This window comes from Phasianus colchicus, chromosome 31 (assembly GCF_987193195.1).
Source record: "Phasianus colchicus chromosome 31, bPhaCol1.hap1.1, whole genome shotgun sequence".
Classification (NCBI taxonomy): domain Eukaryota; kingdom Metazoa; phylum Chordata; class Aves; order Galliformes; family Phasianidae; genus Phasianus; species Phasianus colchicus.
In genome coordinates, this window is record NC_143466.1 from 1,827,401 (window position 1) to 1,843,450 (window position 16,050).

At 53.5% G+C, this 16,050-nt stretch overlaps 3 protein-coding genes across 5 annotated transcripts; all 3 read left to right on the forward strand.

Annotated features, from left to right (window-relative positions):
* Positions 1-1,622: 1,622 nt before the first annotated feature.
* On the forward strand, positions 1,623-3,182 carry LOC149914218 (T-cell-interacting, activating receptor on myeloid cells protein 1-like). The gene is given in 6 exon segments (XM_090127851.1): positions 1,623-1,668; positions 1,742-1,777; positions 1,889-2,167; positions 2,249-2,560; positions 2,684-2,778; positions 2,780-3,182. Coding segments are annotated over 6 exon segments (813 nt in total). The 5' UTR covers positions 1,623-1,637; the 3' UTR covers positions 2,840-3,182.
* Positions 3,183-5,804: 2,622 nt separating this feature from the next.
* Positions 5,805-8,949, forward strand: LOC116240976 (osteoclast-associated immunoglobulin-like receptor). Of its 3 annotated transcripts, XM_090127749.1 has the most exons (8): positions 5,805-5,850; positions 5,924-5,959; positions 6,077-6,355; positions 6,437-6,778; positions 6,901-7,041; positions 7,236-7,273; positions 7,958-8,071; positions 8,388-8,949. In XM_090127749.1, the coding sequence occupies exons 1-8, from the start codon at positions 5,820-5,822 to the stop codon at positions 8,562-8,564; spliced, it is 1,158 nt and encodes a 385-aa protein (XP_089983875.1). In that variant the 5' UTR covers positions 5,805-5,819; the 3' UTR covers positions 8,565-8,949. The 3 variants fall into 3 exon arrangements, with proteins under 3 accessions (XP_089983875.1, XP_089983873.1, XP_089983874.1); XM_090127747.1 differs by having other exon boundaries at positions 6,077-6,778; XM_090127748.1 differs by lacking the exon at positions 5,924-5,959 and having other exon boundaries at positions 6,077-6,778.
* A 2,984-nt stretch (positions 8,950-11,933) lies between these two features.
* LOC149914219 (T-cell-interacting, activating receptor on myeloid cells protein 1-like) lies at positions 11,934-15,545 on the forward strand. Its single transcript, XM_090127874.1, has 5 exons — positions 11,934-13,036; positions 13,110-13,145; positions 13,263-13,547; positions 13,629-13,940; positions 14,061-15,545. Exons 1-5 carry the CDS (start codon positions 13,006-13,008, stop codon positions 14,177-14,179), a joined length of 783 nt encoding a protein of 260 aa, XP_089984000.1. The 5' UTR covers positions 11,934-13,005; the 3' UTR covers positions 14,180-15,545.
* Positions 15,546-16,050: the final 505 nt, after the last annotated feature.

The window sequence follows — 16,050 nt, forward strand, 5'->3', positions numbered from 1 at the left end:
AGAGTTAAAAGCCCAAAGGGGATATGTGGAATTTCAGTGCAGTTTAGACAGAGCAGTGTAGTATTCATTCCTTTCTGCCTTCCTCTCTTCAGCACTGCCTTCTTTCGGTACTCCTGACTCTTCTTCCCATCTTCATTATCCCCCTGGTAGACCTAAACGGGTGGAAAATATATCTGGGGGGTTCTTGAATTGACAAGTGCATTTTGGGGATTGTTTTCTGAAATTATTTCTGTTTTGGAGCATGGGAAAGAGGAGGGAAGAGAGGGAAGGAGGGTTTGTGCCACACAGTGTGGTCTGTGTGGTGCACAGAATGGAGGAGGAAGCTTAAAAATAGAAAAGGGGAAGTCCTGTGGGCTGAGAAAACGGCCATCTAGGAAAAAAATCCCCAGGAAACAGCAGATGGTCTGAGTAGAGGTTGGGTCAAAAAGACCATTTTATATCTCAAGCTCCAGCGATGGAGTGACTTTAGTCACTGTAGGTGGGATAATGGTTGTCCTGAGGGTAGGCTGTGTCCTCTCCTCAAATTTCAAACCAAAGCCAGGAGATCTCTGCACTAAAGACTGTGGGTGGCTGACTGTACTTTGCAAGCACCAAAGGAGTGCAGGCAACAAAGAACTTTGTATTCTGGGTTGAAGGAAAAGTACTGCGCAGAGTGGCTTGCTGGGAATATCCCAACAGCCTGTGATCTTTCCTCTCTCCTCTTTTCCAGAGCTTCAAAAGAAAAAAGAAAGGCATCTCCCAGCTCGGGGTTGGCCTCTCAAGGGAAAGCAAAGAGCATCCATGGAATTGGGTGAACCACTCTCCCTCCTCTCACCTGTGAGTTGTTCTGCTTGTCCTGGTGGCTGCTGCTCCTCCAGCCCATAAATCTGGGGTACTTCTGGGACTGGGGCCACATCGAGATCTGACTCCAGAGGTAGTTATGAGGTTCTGAGGTCTGGAAAGGCACCGTAGCATTCAGAGCTGTGCTTTGAGATTTGGAAGTTCATTGAGATGCAGAAGTGGTGCACTGGGTGGGAAAACTGTTTGACTCCTACTTGAAAACAGAGACATATTTTGTTTTCTTGGAGATGATCATTGTGATTTTCCCCCATCTGAACCTGTTTGTTCGTCTGCCCTTCCAGATGTGAGGTGCAAGGTGGTGTCTTCTGAGCCTCCATGGGGGACTCTGTTCAGCTCCTCCCGGTGCAGCATGGAGAGGAATTGGGTGGTGGGACCACGTGTTCCCCAGTGCACATGTCAGTATCAGCATGTGTCCATATTGGAGTGGGTGTCACCGTGTCCCCAGAGATTGCAGATGCTGTCCCCAGTGGGGATGGCAGAGGAAAGTGCAGTGGGGACAGTGGGTTAAGTGCAGGCTGCACATGTTGTGGAATGCGTGTAACATCCCATGTGTGACACCCCATTGCAGCCATGTGTCCTGCAGTTGGCATCTCACAGGGGACAGCCAGCAATGTTGTATGAACCAGTCCCCGTGTGCCACCCCATGCTGGGCCCCATGGTGCCACCACATGGGGAAGAGAATTGTCAGATGAGGAGGTGACATCATGCCATTGTGTCTCCAAGGGGAAGTGAGAGTGGATCTCCAGCCACTCCCCGTCCCCACTGCAGTCTCGCTGTCCCCAAGCTGCTCCGGCCTCATGGCACCAATGGCGCTGGCCCTCATCCTGGGTGAGTGACAATGGGGATGTGGTGCCACAGGGGTTGATGGCCCTGTGTGGGACCAGGACCGTGTCCCTTGCAGGTTGGTGGCTGGTGGCAGCGAGCAGGGCCCAGCATCGTGAGTATGGGGACCAGGGGAAAATGTGGAGAGAGGGGGGGGAGCATGGACAGGAGGCCAGCAGAGGGGAAGGTGTGCAGGGACAAGGCTCACTGCTGTTCCTTTTCCAAGTGCCCAGACCCTCCCTGTCGCTGCACCCCAGCCAGGGGATAGAAGTGGGGAGCAATGTCACACTAAGGTGCCACCTGCCCCGTCCAGCTGCCTGGGTCTCGCTGCACCAGGAGGGAGTTTGGACATTGTCCCGGTACATTGACAAGGAGCAGGACATGGCAGAGTTCTCCTTCCCTAGCATAATGAGGAAACACGCAGGTACATATTGGTGCCAGTACGAGGTGTCTGGTTATGAGGACATATCAGCGAGGAGTGACCCCGTGGAGCTGGTGCTGACAGGTGAGGTCACTGGGGACAGCAGATGGCACTGGGCACTCCCAACAGGACCATTTCCTATTGCTGTCCACTCCCCTTATGCAGATCACAGCTTTCCCCCACCCAACATCTCTCTTCACCCCGAGGAACGTGTGGGGACAGGGACCAATGTCACCATCCGCTGCTGGAACAAGGACTATGGGGCCACCTTCCTCCTGCACAAGGATGGGTGCTCCGCCCCGGTGCAACGTCAGGACCCTGGTGATGCTGGCACGGCCTCCTTCACCTTCTTTGGGGTGGCCCTGGCAGACTCTGGCACCTACAGGTGCTCCTTCCACCCCTGGCATTCCCCCTTTCTGTCCTCACCCCTTGGGGACAGTGTGACATTGGAGGTGACACCCACACCTGCACCCCCAGGTAGGTACCAGCCCCCATTTGGGTGCCTCCAGTGTCACCCATGGGTGGCAGTGTCATCACATCCCTTCCCCATGGCGGTGATGCTAGGGATGAAGACATCCAAATAACTCCTGCGCCCCGCAGGTGCTGAGTTGGTGTCCCATGGGAACCTGGTGGTGGCAGAGCTGAGGGGCTGTGCTGCTGCCCTCGTTTTTGCCCTTGGCATCTTCTTTGTCATCATCAGATGCCCGCAGCCTCTGGATACGGAGAGATGAGAGTCTGGGTGGGGAAGGGATTTAATGGTTTTGATCTCCTGCAGATCTCTGTAGATCTCCCCAGTTGTCCTCTTGCTCCCCTTCCATTCTTCTGTAGAGTGCACCAGGTGTACCTTTTGATCCACTATTGGTTTCCTATCGATTCCCCCAAGTGTTCCCTGACCCCATCCCATCTCCTACAAATCCCCCCATGTATCCCCTGCCTCGCCTTCCAGCCCCTATCAATTATCTTATCCACCCCTCCCCTACAGATCACCTCCAGAGCCCCCTGACTCCCATTCAGCCCAACGTACATCTCCTATAGATTCCCTCATAAACCATCACTGTTCTTTCTCTCCTCCTTGACTGTCTTATTAAACCGGTTTTTCTCAGCCTCTGAGTTCCAGATTATTTTTCCTCTGCTTCTCTCCCCTATCCCACTGGAAACAGTCAGTGAATGATGAGAAAGGCTTTTCTACACTCTGAGAAGAGCCTTTCTCATCACTTGACTGCAACTCTCAAGCGTGAGAAGACAAGATCCTCTGGAGAAAGACATTCCCTCACTCTGCATTCTCTGTCTCTGCTTCTGCTCTCTGGTGAAGGCTTTGGGGAAAAGCACTGTGAGTCGGGCAGGGCAGCGCAGGGTGCACGGCAGTAAGAACTGTGCATCAGCCCTGAAGGCACCCAAGGGGGGATTTATTTTGGCACGGGATGGAAACCGTGAGTCTGCCTGAAAGGTGACGGGGGAACGGCCCTGGCACGGTGTGGGTGCTGGGGAGGACATTTACAGTTTGGGGTAACAGGGGTCACTGTCACACTGCACTGCCAGGAGGGGCTGGGCAGGAAAGTGAGGAGTGGGACTTTGTGGAAGGAGGGAATGTCTGAACCGGTTTTCTTTCTCTTGGTGATGGGATCTGTGTGAGTCACTACTGCTGTCTTTGTGATGGTTCAACGTTTGTGTTGTAAAAGTGTTCCTTGAGGAATCCCATTCCCTGTTTGAAATACTCTGTGTTGCTGGGGACGTTGGTTACGACTCTTACCCAGGGAATTTGGTGCCCTGGGGAAGCGGGTGGGCTCCATTACCCAGCATCACACAAGGGATTTTCAACCAGTCCTGAAGAGCAGCCGGGATAAACAGCTGTGATGGGACAAAGGGTGTCAAGAGAAAAACTGAAAAGACCCCTCTGGCTCAGTGGAGAGATGTCATTGGTGAGCCTGGGGGAACACTGACTAAGAATCCAGGAACATAAATGATGTAACAGGACCAGATGTTATAACTGAGTTTTGTAATGGTGAGACCGAGTGCTGGGTGTCTGTGGGAATGTATTGTTTGAGTCGTGGGCTTTGGAGGGAGTGGGATGAACTGGTTTGATGGTGTGTGGGAGTGTAATTGAGGGTACAAATAGTGGAACTGTGAGGGAAAAAAGGCGGAAGGGTTGAGGAAAATCAGTGAGATTGAGATATCAGAGCTTATGTTCTGTGCCGGCATGAGAACAACCCCCTGCATCCCCCGTTCCCGGGGCTCATAAGCAGAACTCTCAGAGAAGCAGAGACAGATCCGCAGCCAGAGAGTTCACTGAGCAGTGCTGCACAGAGCCAAGGATGGCTCCGTTTCTCAGTTTCTTGCTCTGTGCTGCCTGTATGGCATCAGGTGAGCTCTGAGGAGCTTCCTGGGGGGGAGAAGCCACTGCTGGAGGTGATGAGCGGTGAGCTGTTGCATCGTGCATCACTGGTTTCTATCTATTCAGATCTCTATAGTTAAAATCACCGTTATTTCTCACTTCCCTTTTTGTCTTCTCTGTGTGTTTCAGTATTTATTTATGTTGAAGACCCCATTCAGAAACAGCCCTGAGGCAGGATGGCTGTGGGCAGCACGGGGTGTGGGAGGACACGGGCAGTGTCCCTCACCATTGTCCCCAACACGAGCAAGATACGAGCCCTGCCGTGGCCCCAATCAGCCCAGCAGGCACAAAGGGATGCTGGGGAGAAGCTCTGGGACTGCAGCACTGCCAGACTTTGCAGCTTTGGCATGGGCACACTCACAGAATGGGGACACTTACAACCATATGGCTGAACTAATGCTGCTGATCCCTTCCTCTGCCCGTCTCTCTCTTCCTCTTCCCTGCACTCCATCTCCTTCTCTTCCCTTTCCTCTCCTGAAGCTGTTCAGCAGTGCAAGGCTTCTTTCCATTTCTCCTCGTCGCATCGCTCAGCCGCACAGAGAGATGTAACAGTCAGAGTGCCAATGCCTCCATAGCAATCACAGTGCAGAGATTCTCATTCAGATTGCTGATTGCATTTGGACCCTCAGTGCCGGTTTCACCTTCATGAGTTCTCGAGGGAAACTCCAACTCTGCCCTGAGTCACGGTCATTCATCTCAGTGCACCTGTGTCCCAGAGCCCATCGCTGCTGCTGCAGAAAGCAGCAGAGAAGGCACCAGACGTCTCTGCTTCATCTCTGTCCCAGTTTGGAAGGCGCCCATTCTCATCCAGTCACAAACTGATGTTCTCGCTGATCCTACCTTTGTTGTTCATCCATTTCAAAACCCCTCTCTGTTGTCCCACTCAGCATCGTGCAGCTTCACCCCTCACTGAGCTTTGCCCACACAAACTCTGCACGGTGAGCACAGAGTGTGGTACCCAAAGCACGTGGTGACAGCTGGCTGGACGTGTTGGAGAGCACAAGTGACATCCCATGGGAGAACCCCATTTGGAGCTACATGTCCTGTAAGTGGCATCCATGGGCGACACCAAGCAAGGCCATGTGGTGGTGGAAGAATTTTGAGGACCCTGTGTGACATCCCAGGGTTGACTGCTTGTGTGCGACACCCCGGTGGAACCTTCTGTGCTGCTATGTGTGTGCCACCCCATCAGGTTCAAAACATCGCCACTCCCTGGGGACTGAATTTGGCACGTGAGGAGGTGGCAAATCACAACGTCCTGATGCAAAAGGGGAACTGAGAGCTGCTTTCTCTCCCCACTCCGTCCTCACTGCAGTCTTGCTGTCCCAGAGCTGCTCCTGCCTCATGGCATCAATGGTGCTGGCCCTCATCCTGGGTGAGTGACAGTGGGGATGTGGTGCCACGGGGGTTGGTGGCCCTGTGTGGGACCAGGACCGTGTCCCTTGCAGGTTGGTGGCTGGTGGCAAATAGCAGAGCACGGCATTGTGAGTATGGGGACAGAGGAAGAATGGGGAGAGTGGGAGGGGAGTGTGTTCAGGGTGCCATCAGAGGTACACAGGAGGGTGTGCAGGGACAAGGCTGACTGCTGTCCCCTGTCCTAGTGCCCAGACCCTCCCTGTCGCTGCATCCCAGCCAGGGGGTGTCCCTGGGGGGCACTGTCACCCTGCGCTGCCACCTGAGCCGGCTGGCTGCCTGGGTCTGGCTGTACCAGGACGGAGGTAGGACACACAACAAGTACCAGGACAAGGAGCAGGATGCGGTCGAGTTCTCCTTCGTTAGCACGAGTTGGGAGCATGCAGGGGCGTATCGGTGCCAGTACCATGTGTCTGAGCCACTGGGGACATCAGAAAAGAGCGATCCCGTGGAGCTGGTTCTGACAGGTGAGGGCACTGGGAATAATGGTGGGCCTTGGGCTGTACCCACAGGGTGGTGTCCCACCTCTCTGCCCTCCCTGCACACAGATCGCAGGTACCCCCCACCTGGCATTTCTCTGAGCTTTGAGGGACACGTGATGACAGCCATCAATATCAGTATCCACGTGGGGAGGGGGTCCAATGTCACCATCCAGTGCTGGAACTGGGATTATGGATCCTCCTTCCTCCTGCACAAGGGTGGGCACTCAGCCCCTGTCCAGCGCCAGGACCCCAGTGGTGGAGGAATGGCCACCTTCACCCTCTTTGGGGTGTCCCCAGCTGACACCGGCACCTACAGCTGCTCCTACCGCCCCTGGGGTCACCCCTTTGTGTCCTCACCCCTTGGGGACAGCGTGACACTTGAGGTGACATCCCCACCTACACGTCCAGGTAGGTCTGAGTCTCCCATGTCTATGTCCCTCGTATCACCCATGGGTGGCAGTGTCACCTCATCCCATCCCCAGGGAGGCAGTTTCTGGGGATGGCATCACCCAAACACCCGGACTGCACAGGTGCCAATGGGGAATCCCGTGGGAGCCTGGTTGTGGCAGTGGCAGGGGGCTGTGCCACTGTCCTCGCCTTCGGCCTCATCCTCATCATCTTCTTCCTCCTGCCTGCCCGCAGACGCCGGATACAGAGAACAGCCAGCTCTGGTGAGGAAGAGGTTAAATGGTTTCATCTCCCAGAGATGCCGCAAGCACTCACTGCTGCACACTGCAACCCCAGTCCATTCCCTGGAGTTCCCATTTCCCTGTCCATCCTGTATAAATCCCCCTCCATGTCCCTCTGGGATCCCTCTGAGTTCCTCCATAACCACGACCCTCCCCTTTTCCTCTTTTTGATGCAGGTGAACCCCTCAAGATTTCCAAGGCCAAGGAGCTCCAGGTAAGAGTCTGTGTGTGATGACCTTAAATTCCAAACTGCTCCCTAAGCTCTCCCCCTCCCAGCAGACCATAAGAGGAACCCAAAACCCATGGTGAACCCAGATGACCTCCAGTACTGTATGGCTTACCATAACCTTATCTGCACTCCCCAAACCCAACCCATGTACAACCCAAATCCACACTGTGGAGAGTACCCACATCCTTCATCTCAGCCCCCATATTCCCTGAGGACATCTACACCCCAAGCTAAACACAAACTCCATGAACATCACAGAACATGAACCCAAAACACCACTCATCCGGACCCTTAGTGTCTGACCCACGGCGCTGACAATCTCAGCCAACTGTCAGATCTCCAAACCCTAAATGTCCACTGAATACCCCATGGGAGACCACAAACACCTACGTCATACCCGTAGAAACTCCACAACTAAGCTTCTGCACACCCCTAAACCCTTAACCATCCCCCAGATCCCATGGGCACCCTCAAGCCAAGTAGTGGGAAGCCCTAACAACACTTGTAGCATCCCTCAGAGTCTGACCCATGCAGACCCCGAATCTCAGCCAGCCCAGAACCACAAGCGCACTCTCTTGGCTATTACCCTACATACTGAGACCATTGGTCCCCCCACAAGCACTCTGGGGAACCCCGTGGTATCACCCCACCATTTCCCTGTGTCTCCAGGTGCCACCAGAAGACAACGAGGGGCTGACCTACACTGAGCTGCAAGCTGTGACCTCCAGCTTCTGCCGCCCTGGGGCCAGCACGGTCCCCCTGCCCCCTGTTATCTATGCTGAGGTGGGCTCCGAAAGACCCCAATGATGTCCCTCCCACATGGGTTGCCTCCTTTTTGGAGTGCAAGAATGGAAACAGACACCAAGTTCCCGCTTGGGTCTCATTGATGCCCTCTGCTCCCGCAGTTCCAGAAATCTCCCCAAATTTAACGTCCCCCAAATCCCCACCAGTGTGCACCAAATTGTCCCTAATCCCACTACATCCCTGAATGGTCATCGCTACCATCACAATCCATCCTTTTCACCTGGATTCCTTTACACCCCTGGACACCTCCAAAGCCTCCCCATACACACCCAAACTTCATCCAACACTCTTGTAGGACCCCCACAGCTCTGCACCAAACTCCACCAGCAGCCTTGAGGGATCCCTGGCTTGGTCCCAAGTCACCACAAAAGGCCCCATAACACTGCAGTGGTGTGTAACAACAGGCGTGCACGAGCCCACGAGTGCAATTCAAGGAGTGTTCTCACACTGCTGTCACTGTCAGCACTACTGAAACGCACCGCCTCACTGTGCTCACATCCGCCACTTGGTCTCCATCAGAGCTCACAAGCGTCGATGAATGTCAGTGGGGCCATTATTTCTGCATGGGGGAATTCAGCTCTGTCCCATATCCGTGTCAGATGCCGTTGTGCCAATGTGTCCCCTCTGCTGCCGTCTGTCACGTGGCAACAAAAGGGGATGGGACACTGGTGGGAAGGTTCCACCTCTGCTGCTGTCCCACTGACATTCCCATCCGATGTCGTGGGCCAAAGTAATAAACCTGCAGGTTTTACTTTCAGAATAGCCCTCATGAAGTATATGGTGTAGTTCAACTCTTACTAACTGAACTTTTTGATATCGTTCATTCAAACTAAAAAAAGAGAAGCAAACCCATTAAACGAGTTTGAGGTGTTTGCCCTTGTTTTTGTGAAACAAACGCATCAGTCTGGTTCAGTGGAAGCAGCTGCTGTTCTTAGTGAGCTCTCAGGTGTCTGTCAGGGAGTTCTGAGGGCATTTCCCTCCTCCTGTGCTCCGTCCTTGGCAATAGTTTGTCACAGATGTCCGTACCCCAAAGGGCCGTGCCATGGATGAGGCAGAGGTGGAGCCATGGCTGTTTCTCTCTGCTCACAGAGGGCTCATGGAGTCTGGGAGAGACACACGGCCACAGTTCTGAGCTGAATGCCTGGCTGCAGCGCTGTGCATTCCAGCTGAAAATTCACAACTCCTGTGTTTACGGATGATTTTCTCAGCACTTTGGAGCCCTGTTCCCCAATCCCTGCACACAGCTGCTTATTTCCACTGCTCACAGTACTGAGCATCACCCCATAACCAGCCCTGTGGGACTGGAGTTCATCTCCTTGTCCCCAAAGGAACTCCTCATTCCTGAGGGGTCCCTCCAACCTTCCAGTCCTGCCCCAAAATACACCCACCATTCCTCTGGAAACCAAAACTCTTTGCAATCCAAGCCAAAATCGAGCCACCAGTCCTGTGGGACCTCAGATCTGTCCCCAGCCACCCCAAGGCCAGCAGGATCCATGTATCTGACCACACATGTGCACACCCATATGTGAGCCTCCACATGTGTGCCACTGCATCTGGTCATGTATCTGACATGTGTGGCACAGTCACACAGGCACAGCAGCTGTACACGTGTACTCCATGCTCAGTGCTCTGCCTCTGTGTGTGCGTGACATCATGTGTGTACACTGATCCACGTACAAAATAATGCACACCTGTGTGTCCTTAGCATGTGACAGATGTCTGTGTGGGTGTCACTGTGTCCCCAAAGGTCGCTGCTGCTGTCCCCAGTGGGGATCACAGAATCACAGAATCACAGAATCGTAGCGGTTGGAAGGGACCTCCAGAGATCATCGAGTCCAACCCCCCTGCCAAAGCAGGATCCCTACACCAGGTCGCACAGGTAGGCGTCCAGGCTTGTCTTGAATATCTCCAGAGAAGGAGACTCCACCACCTCCCTGGGCAGCCTGTTCCAGTGCTCCGTCACCCTCACCATAAAGAAGTTCTTGCGCACATTGGTGCGGAACTTCCTATGCTCCAGTTTTCGGCCGTTTCCCCTTGTCCTGTCTCCGCACACTGCTGAAAAGAGTCCGGCCTCGCCACTCTGCCCCCCACACCTTAGATATTTATAGACCTGGATCAGGTCCCCTCTCAGTCTTCTCTTCTCAAGGCTGAACAGACCCAGATCACTCAGCCTTTCCTCATAGGGGAGATGCTCCAGGCCCTTCACCATCTTTGTGGCTCTCCGCTGGACTCTTTCCAAGAGGTCCCTGTGTTTTTTGTACTGAGGAGCCCAGAACTGGACACAGTACTCCAGATGAGGCCTTACCAGGGCAGAGGAGAGGGGGAGGATCACCTCCCTCGACCTGCTGGCCACGCTCTTTTTAATGCACCCCAGCATGCCATTGGCCTTTTTGGCCACAAGGGCACACTGCTGGCTCATGGCCAACCTGTCGTCCACCAGGACACCCAGGTCCCTCTCCGCAGAGCTCCTCTCCAGCAGCTCATCCCCCAACCTGTACCGGTGCATGCAATTATTCCTCCCTAGGTGCAAGACTCTACACTTGCTTTTGTTAAACCTCATCTGGTTTCTTACTGCCCAGATCTCCAACCTGTCTAGGTCTCGCTGAATGGCAGCACAGCCTTCGGGCGTGTCAGCCAATCCTCCCAACTTCGTATCATCAGCAAACTTGCTGAGGGTGGCCACTATCCCCTCATCAAGGTCATTGATGAAGATGTTGAACAGGACCGGACCCAGCACCGACCCCTGGGGAACACCGCTGGTTACAGGTCTCCAACCAGACTCTGCACCGCCAACGACAACCCTCTGTGCTCTGCCAGTCAGCCAGTTCTCAACCCACCTCACTGTCCACTCATCTATCCCGCACTTCCTCAGCTTCGTTATAAGGATGTCGTGGGAGACAGTGTCAAATGCCTTGCTGAAATCAAGGTAGACTACATCCACTGCTCTCCCCCCATCCACCCAGCCAGTGACAACATCATAGAAGGCTACCAGGTTGGTCAAGCACGACCTCCCCCTGGTGAACCCGTGCTGACTACTCCTGATAACCTCCTTTTCTTCCAGTTGTCTGGAGATGGCATCCAGCACAATCTGTTCCATCACCTTTCCAGGGACAGAGGTGAGGCTGACTGGCCTGTAATTACCTGGATCTTCCTTCTTGCCCTTTCTGAAGACCGGAGTGACATTGGCTATCCTCCAGTCTTCAGGCACCTCCCCCATTCTCCAAGACCTCTCAAAGATGACAGAGAGCGGTTCAGCAATCACCTCTGCCAGCTCCCTCAGCACCCGTGGATGCACCCCATCGGGTCCCATGGATTTATGAACATTGGTGTTGCCTAGGCGCTCTCGGACCGCCTCTTCCCTGACTAAAGTGAAGTCTTCCATTCCCCAGACCTTCTCACTAACCACCAGGGCCTGGGGTTCCTGAGGGGGAGCTTTTTCACTGAAGACAGAAGCAAAGAAGGCGTTCAGTATCTCCGCCTTCTCAGCATCCCCCCTTACCAGAACACCCCCCTCACTTAGTAGGGGACCTACATTCCCCCTACTCTTCCTTTTCCTGTTAACATACTTAAAAAAGCCTTTTTTATTATCCTTTACCACCTTTGCTAGATTCAATTCCAGGCAGGCTTTAGTCTTCCTCGTTGCATCCCTGCAGGCCCTGACAACATTTCTATATTCTTCCCGAGTGGTCAGACCCTTTTTCCACATTTCATGGACCTTCTTTTTCCCTTTGAGTTTGCGCATGAGCTCCTTGCTCATCCACACAGGTCTCCTGCCACCCTTTCCCAATTTCTTGCTCACAGGGACGCACCGATCCTGGGCTTGGAAGAAGAGCTGTTTAAATGCCAACCAGCTCTCACAGGCCCCCTTACCTTCTAACACCCTAGCCCACGGGATAGCTCCAAGTAGGTCCTGGAAGAGATCAAAGTTGGCTCTCCTAAAGTCCAGGGTAGCAATCCTACTTTTTGCTTTGCTCCTTCCACTCAAGATCTTGAACTCCACCATCTCGTGGTCACTACAGCCCAAGCTACCCCCAACTTTTACTTCCTTAACAAACCCGTCCTTATTTGTGAGAATAAGGTCCAGCAACACCCCTCCCCTCGTTGGTTCCTCCACCACCTGCATCAGAAAGTTGTCTTCGACACATTGCAGGAACCGTCTGGACTGCGCGTGCCTGGCCACGTTGCTTTTCCAGCAAATATCTGGATAATTGAAGTCCCCCATAAGCACCAGCGCCTGGGATTGCGACGCTACTTCCAGTTGCTTGTGGAAGGCCTCGTCAACCTCCTCCTCCTGATCAGGGGGCCTGTAGTACACACCCACAACGGTGTCACTCATACCAGCCTGCCTCTTCATTCTCACCCACAAGCTCTCCACAGCTACATCACCCTCCCCCAGGTGGAGTTCAATACATTCTAGCTGCTCTCTCACATAAAGAGAAACTCCACCACCCCGCCTCGCCAGCCGATCTTTCCTAAAAAGCACATAAATGGAACGGCAGAGGAAAGTAGAGTGGGGACAGAGTGTGGTGCCCAGGGTGCGTGGTGGCAGCTCGCTGGACGTGTTGGGGAACTTGTGTGACATCCCATGTGGAACACACCATTGGATCCACTTGTGCTGTGTTTGGCATCCCAGGGGGACAACGTGCAGGGCCACGTGCTGGCAGAGCACTGAGGATGGTGTGTAACAACCAAGCGATGACAAACTGCAAAGGACAAAAAAAGGAGGACTATTTGCACAGCTCCATGTGAGCCACACTGCTGGGGAACCCACAGTGCCACTTCCGGTTTTGGCAGTGATTTCCACGTCAGGTGGTGACACCAAAACATCCAGTCCTAAAAGAGGAACTGACAGCAGCTCAACGCCAATCCTTGTCCCCACTGCAGTCTGGCCGTCTACAAACTGCTCCTGCCTTATGGCACCAATGGTGCTGGTCCTCATCCTGGGTGAGTGACAATGGGGACGTGGTGCCACAGGGGTTGGTGGCCCAGTGTGGGACCAGGATTGTGTCTCTTGCAGGTTGGTGGCTGGTGGCAGGAAGCAGGGCACAGCTGTGTGAGTATGGGGACAGGGGGAGAATGGGGAGAGAGGGAGGGGAGCGTGGTCAGGGGGCCATCAGAGGTGCAGAGGAGGGTGTGCAGGGACAAGGCTGACTGCTGTCCCCTGTCCTAGTGCCCCGACCCTCCCTGTCACTGTACCCCAGCCTGGGGGTGTCCCTGGGGGACAATGTCACCCTGCGGTGCCACCTGCCCAGGTCAGCTGCACGAGTTGAGCTCTACAAGGAAGGATACTGGGGATTTGAAAAGCAAGCGGATATGGACGTGGTACAGAAAACGGCTGAATTCCACTTGGTTAGTGTAGAGAGGAAAGATGCAGTGAAATATCATTGCCGGTACCGTGTTTTGGAGCCCTGGTGGACATTGGAGAAGAGTGACGCCGTGGAGCTGGTGGTGACAGGTGAGGACACTGGGGACAGTGATTGGCCCTGAGCTGACCCAACAGGGCCATGTCCCATTGCTGTCTCCCCTTTGAACACAGATCCCAAATTGCCCCCACCCAGTATTTCCATGAGCTCTGGGAGTAAAGTGGGAACAGGGACCAATGTCACCATCTGGTGCAGCAACCAGGAGAACAGGGGCACCATCTTCCTGCACAAGGATGGGCACTCAGCCCCTATCCTGCACCAGAACCCCAGTGGTAGAGGCTCGGCCACCTTCACCCTCTTTGGGGTGACACAAGCTGACTCTGGCACCTATAGGTGCTCCTGCCACATTGGTGGCTTCTACCTTCTTTCCTCACCCCTTGGGGACAGCGTGACACTGGAGGCAACAGCCACACCTGCACCCCCAGGTAGGTCTGAGCCCCATGTCGGTGTCCTTGGTGTCATTCCTTTCTGGCAGGGTCTCTGCATCCCATCCCCATGGAGTTGATGTCCGGGGATGGGGAGATGCACACTGCTGGACCCCACAGGTGATGAGAGGAGGTCCCATGGGAACCTGGTGGTGGCAGTGGTGAGGGGCTGCGCTGCTGCCCTCGTCTTTGGCCTGGGCCTCTACTTTGTCCTTGATGCCTGCAGCCTCTGGATATGAAGAGATGACAGCCCTGGTGGGGAAGACTGCTGACTCACCTTGACACCTAATAGAGGACCTTTAGATCCCTCCAAGTATGTTCTGCTTCCTTTTTGGTCGTGTACATACCCTCCAGTCTTCCTCACATACCCTTCAGCGCCATAGGCATCCCTCCTGCTGTCCTTCCTCATCCTCCATTCCCTATTAGTGGAGAAATCCCCTTAACTTTCCCCTACCTCCACTTCCATGCACCATTCATCCCCCTCGTGCTCTTTGTTGCCCTCCATAACCTCCATCTCACTCCCTTTTCCATCTTGAGGGAGGTGCCCTCACCCAGAAAGGCTGAAGCTATCCATTTCCAGGACAGTATCTCTATCAAAGAGTCCCTCAACACAGCTTGCCCCCTGGGGATCCCCCAAACCCATCTATGAACTCCGAAGCCTGTCCTTAGGGACTACATGGAACTCCCAGTTTATATGGCTTACCCCGTCTTTATGTGCATCCTCCAATCCAGCCCATGTGAAAACCAAAATCTACATTCCAGGAAAATCAAATGGAATCTCCACTGCTCCAGTGCTCTTCCAGCCCTACACAAACCCAGAATCTGTAGGCACCCCCAGAATTGAGTATATCAGACCCATGTAGACCACAGTCAGAACAAAGCCCCAGGGAATCCCCAGACCTCCTGCACAGCCCCCAGATCCCATGGGAATTCCCAAGCCATAGTGGAACTCCCAGATGCCATGCATAGGAACTGCCTATATCACCCATCCTCAGATCTAAGCCTCCCCTGATCCTCAAGACCCAAATGCCTCTCAGAACTCACTGGGACCCTCAAACCATAATGAGACACTCCAACACCCTACTTATGTCCCCAAAACTGAGACACCTTCGATTCCCAAGCCCACCCTCCCTGTTACCCAGTCTTACCCACCAGAATCCCAAATGCCCCAAATCTAACATCCCCAAAGCCTTTCCAGTGTGGCCCATATCATTCCCAATCCCAACAAATCCCTCAAGGATCAACTCTAACCCCCAAATCCTTCTTTATCATCCTCAAATCCCTTCTCACCCACTGGCACACAAAATCTCTCCCAAGTTTTAGCACTGGTTGGAGGGTGGTGAGCAGCTGTGCTGAGCATCGCTTGTTTTGTAAATCTATAAATATAATCACCTGTCATGGGTTTATGATTTTTGGTTACTGGCATTCCGCATCATAACTTCATGTGGCACACTGAGAGTGAAAGAGCTAATGCTCCCGTTCCATGGATCGTGGATAGTTCCAGACACCTGGTTCTCCAAAGAGAAGAAGAACTGCACACCACGCACCCCAGAGGACTTTGTGCTGTTCTCTGTTTTCCATTCAGAGGGGAAGATAAAACTGTTGGAAGTTCATGAGCTGTCCTCTCTTTTCCTTCTCTGCTCCTCCCAGCAACGTGTGTGCTCCCTAGTCATCTCAACTTCAGCATTAGAGTAAGGCCTTTGGTTTTGGACACACTTCCATTCTATTTGCTGTATTAGCTTCAATTTCAGTTATATTGTATTACACTGTACTGCAAATGTGTTACATTGCATACTGCTATCTTTTCTGTTAGTAAATTACCTCTTCTCCTGAGGTTGTTGCTACTGTTCCATCTCCCAACCTTTTCCCCATTATTCCCTTTCCCCTTTCCCAGGGCATGGGTCATGGCTCCCCCCACAACACCAGTGACAGAACCAGGCCAAACCGGCCTGTGTACCATGCATATTGCCATTACTATGATTTCTCTCTTCCTTTTCTGCCCTAGTAAATTGTTTTCTATTGCAACCCATGAGTTTTGCATTCTCTTGGTTGATTCTCACACAGTGCACCAAGAGTGGGGTCAGTGAGTGAAGGGCTGTGTGGTGCTGAG

Coding starts and splice junctions, on each gene's coding strand:
- LOC149914219 (XM_090127874.1), top strand. CDS start 13,006: ATGGCACCAATGGTGCTGGTCCTCATCCTGG. Junction 13,037..13,109: donor GGTGCTGGTCCTCATCCTGG/GTGAGTGACAAT, acceptor TGTCTCTTGCAG/GTTGGTGGCTGGTGGCAGGA. Junction 13,941..14,060: donor AGCCACACCTGCACCCCCAG/GTAGGTCTGAGC, acceptor TGGACCCCACAG/GTGATGAGAGGAGGTCCCAT.
- LOC116240976 (XM_090127747.1), top strand. CDS start 5,820: ATGGCATCAATGGTGCTGGCCCTCATCCTGG. Junction 6,779..6,900: donor ATCCCCACCTACACGTCCAG/GTAGGTCTGAGT, acceptor CGGACTGCACAG/GTGCCAATGGGGAATCCCGT. Junction 7,042..7,235: donor ACAGAGAACAGCCAGCTCTG/GTGAGGAAGAGG, acceptor TTTTTGATGCAG/GTGAACCCCTCAAGATTTCC.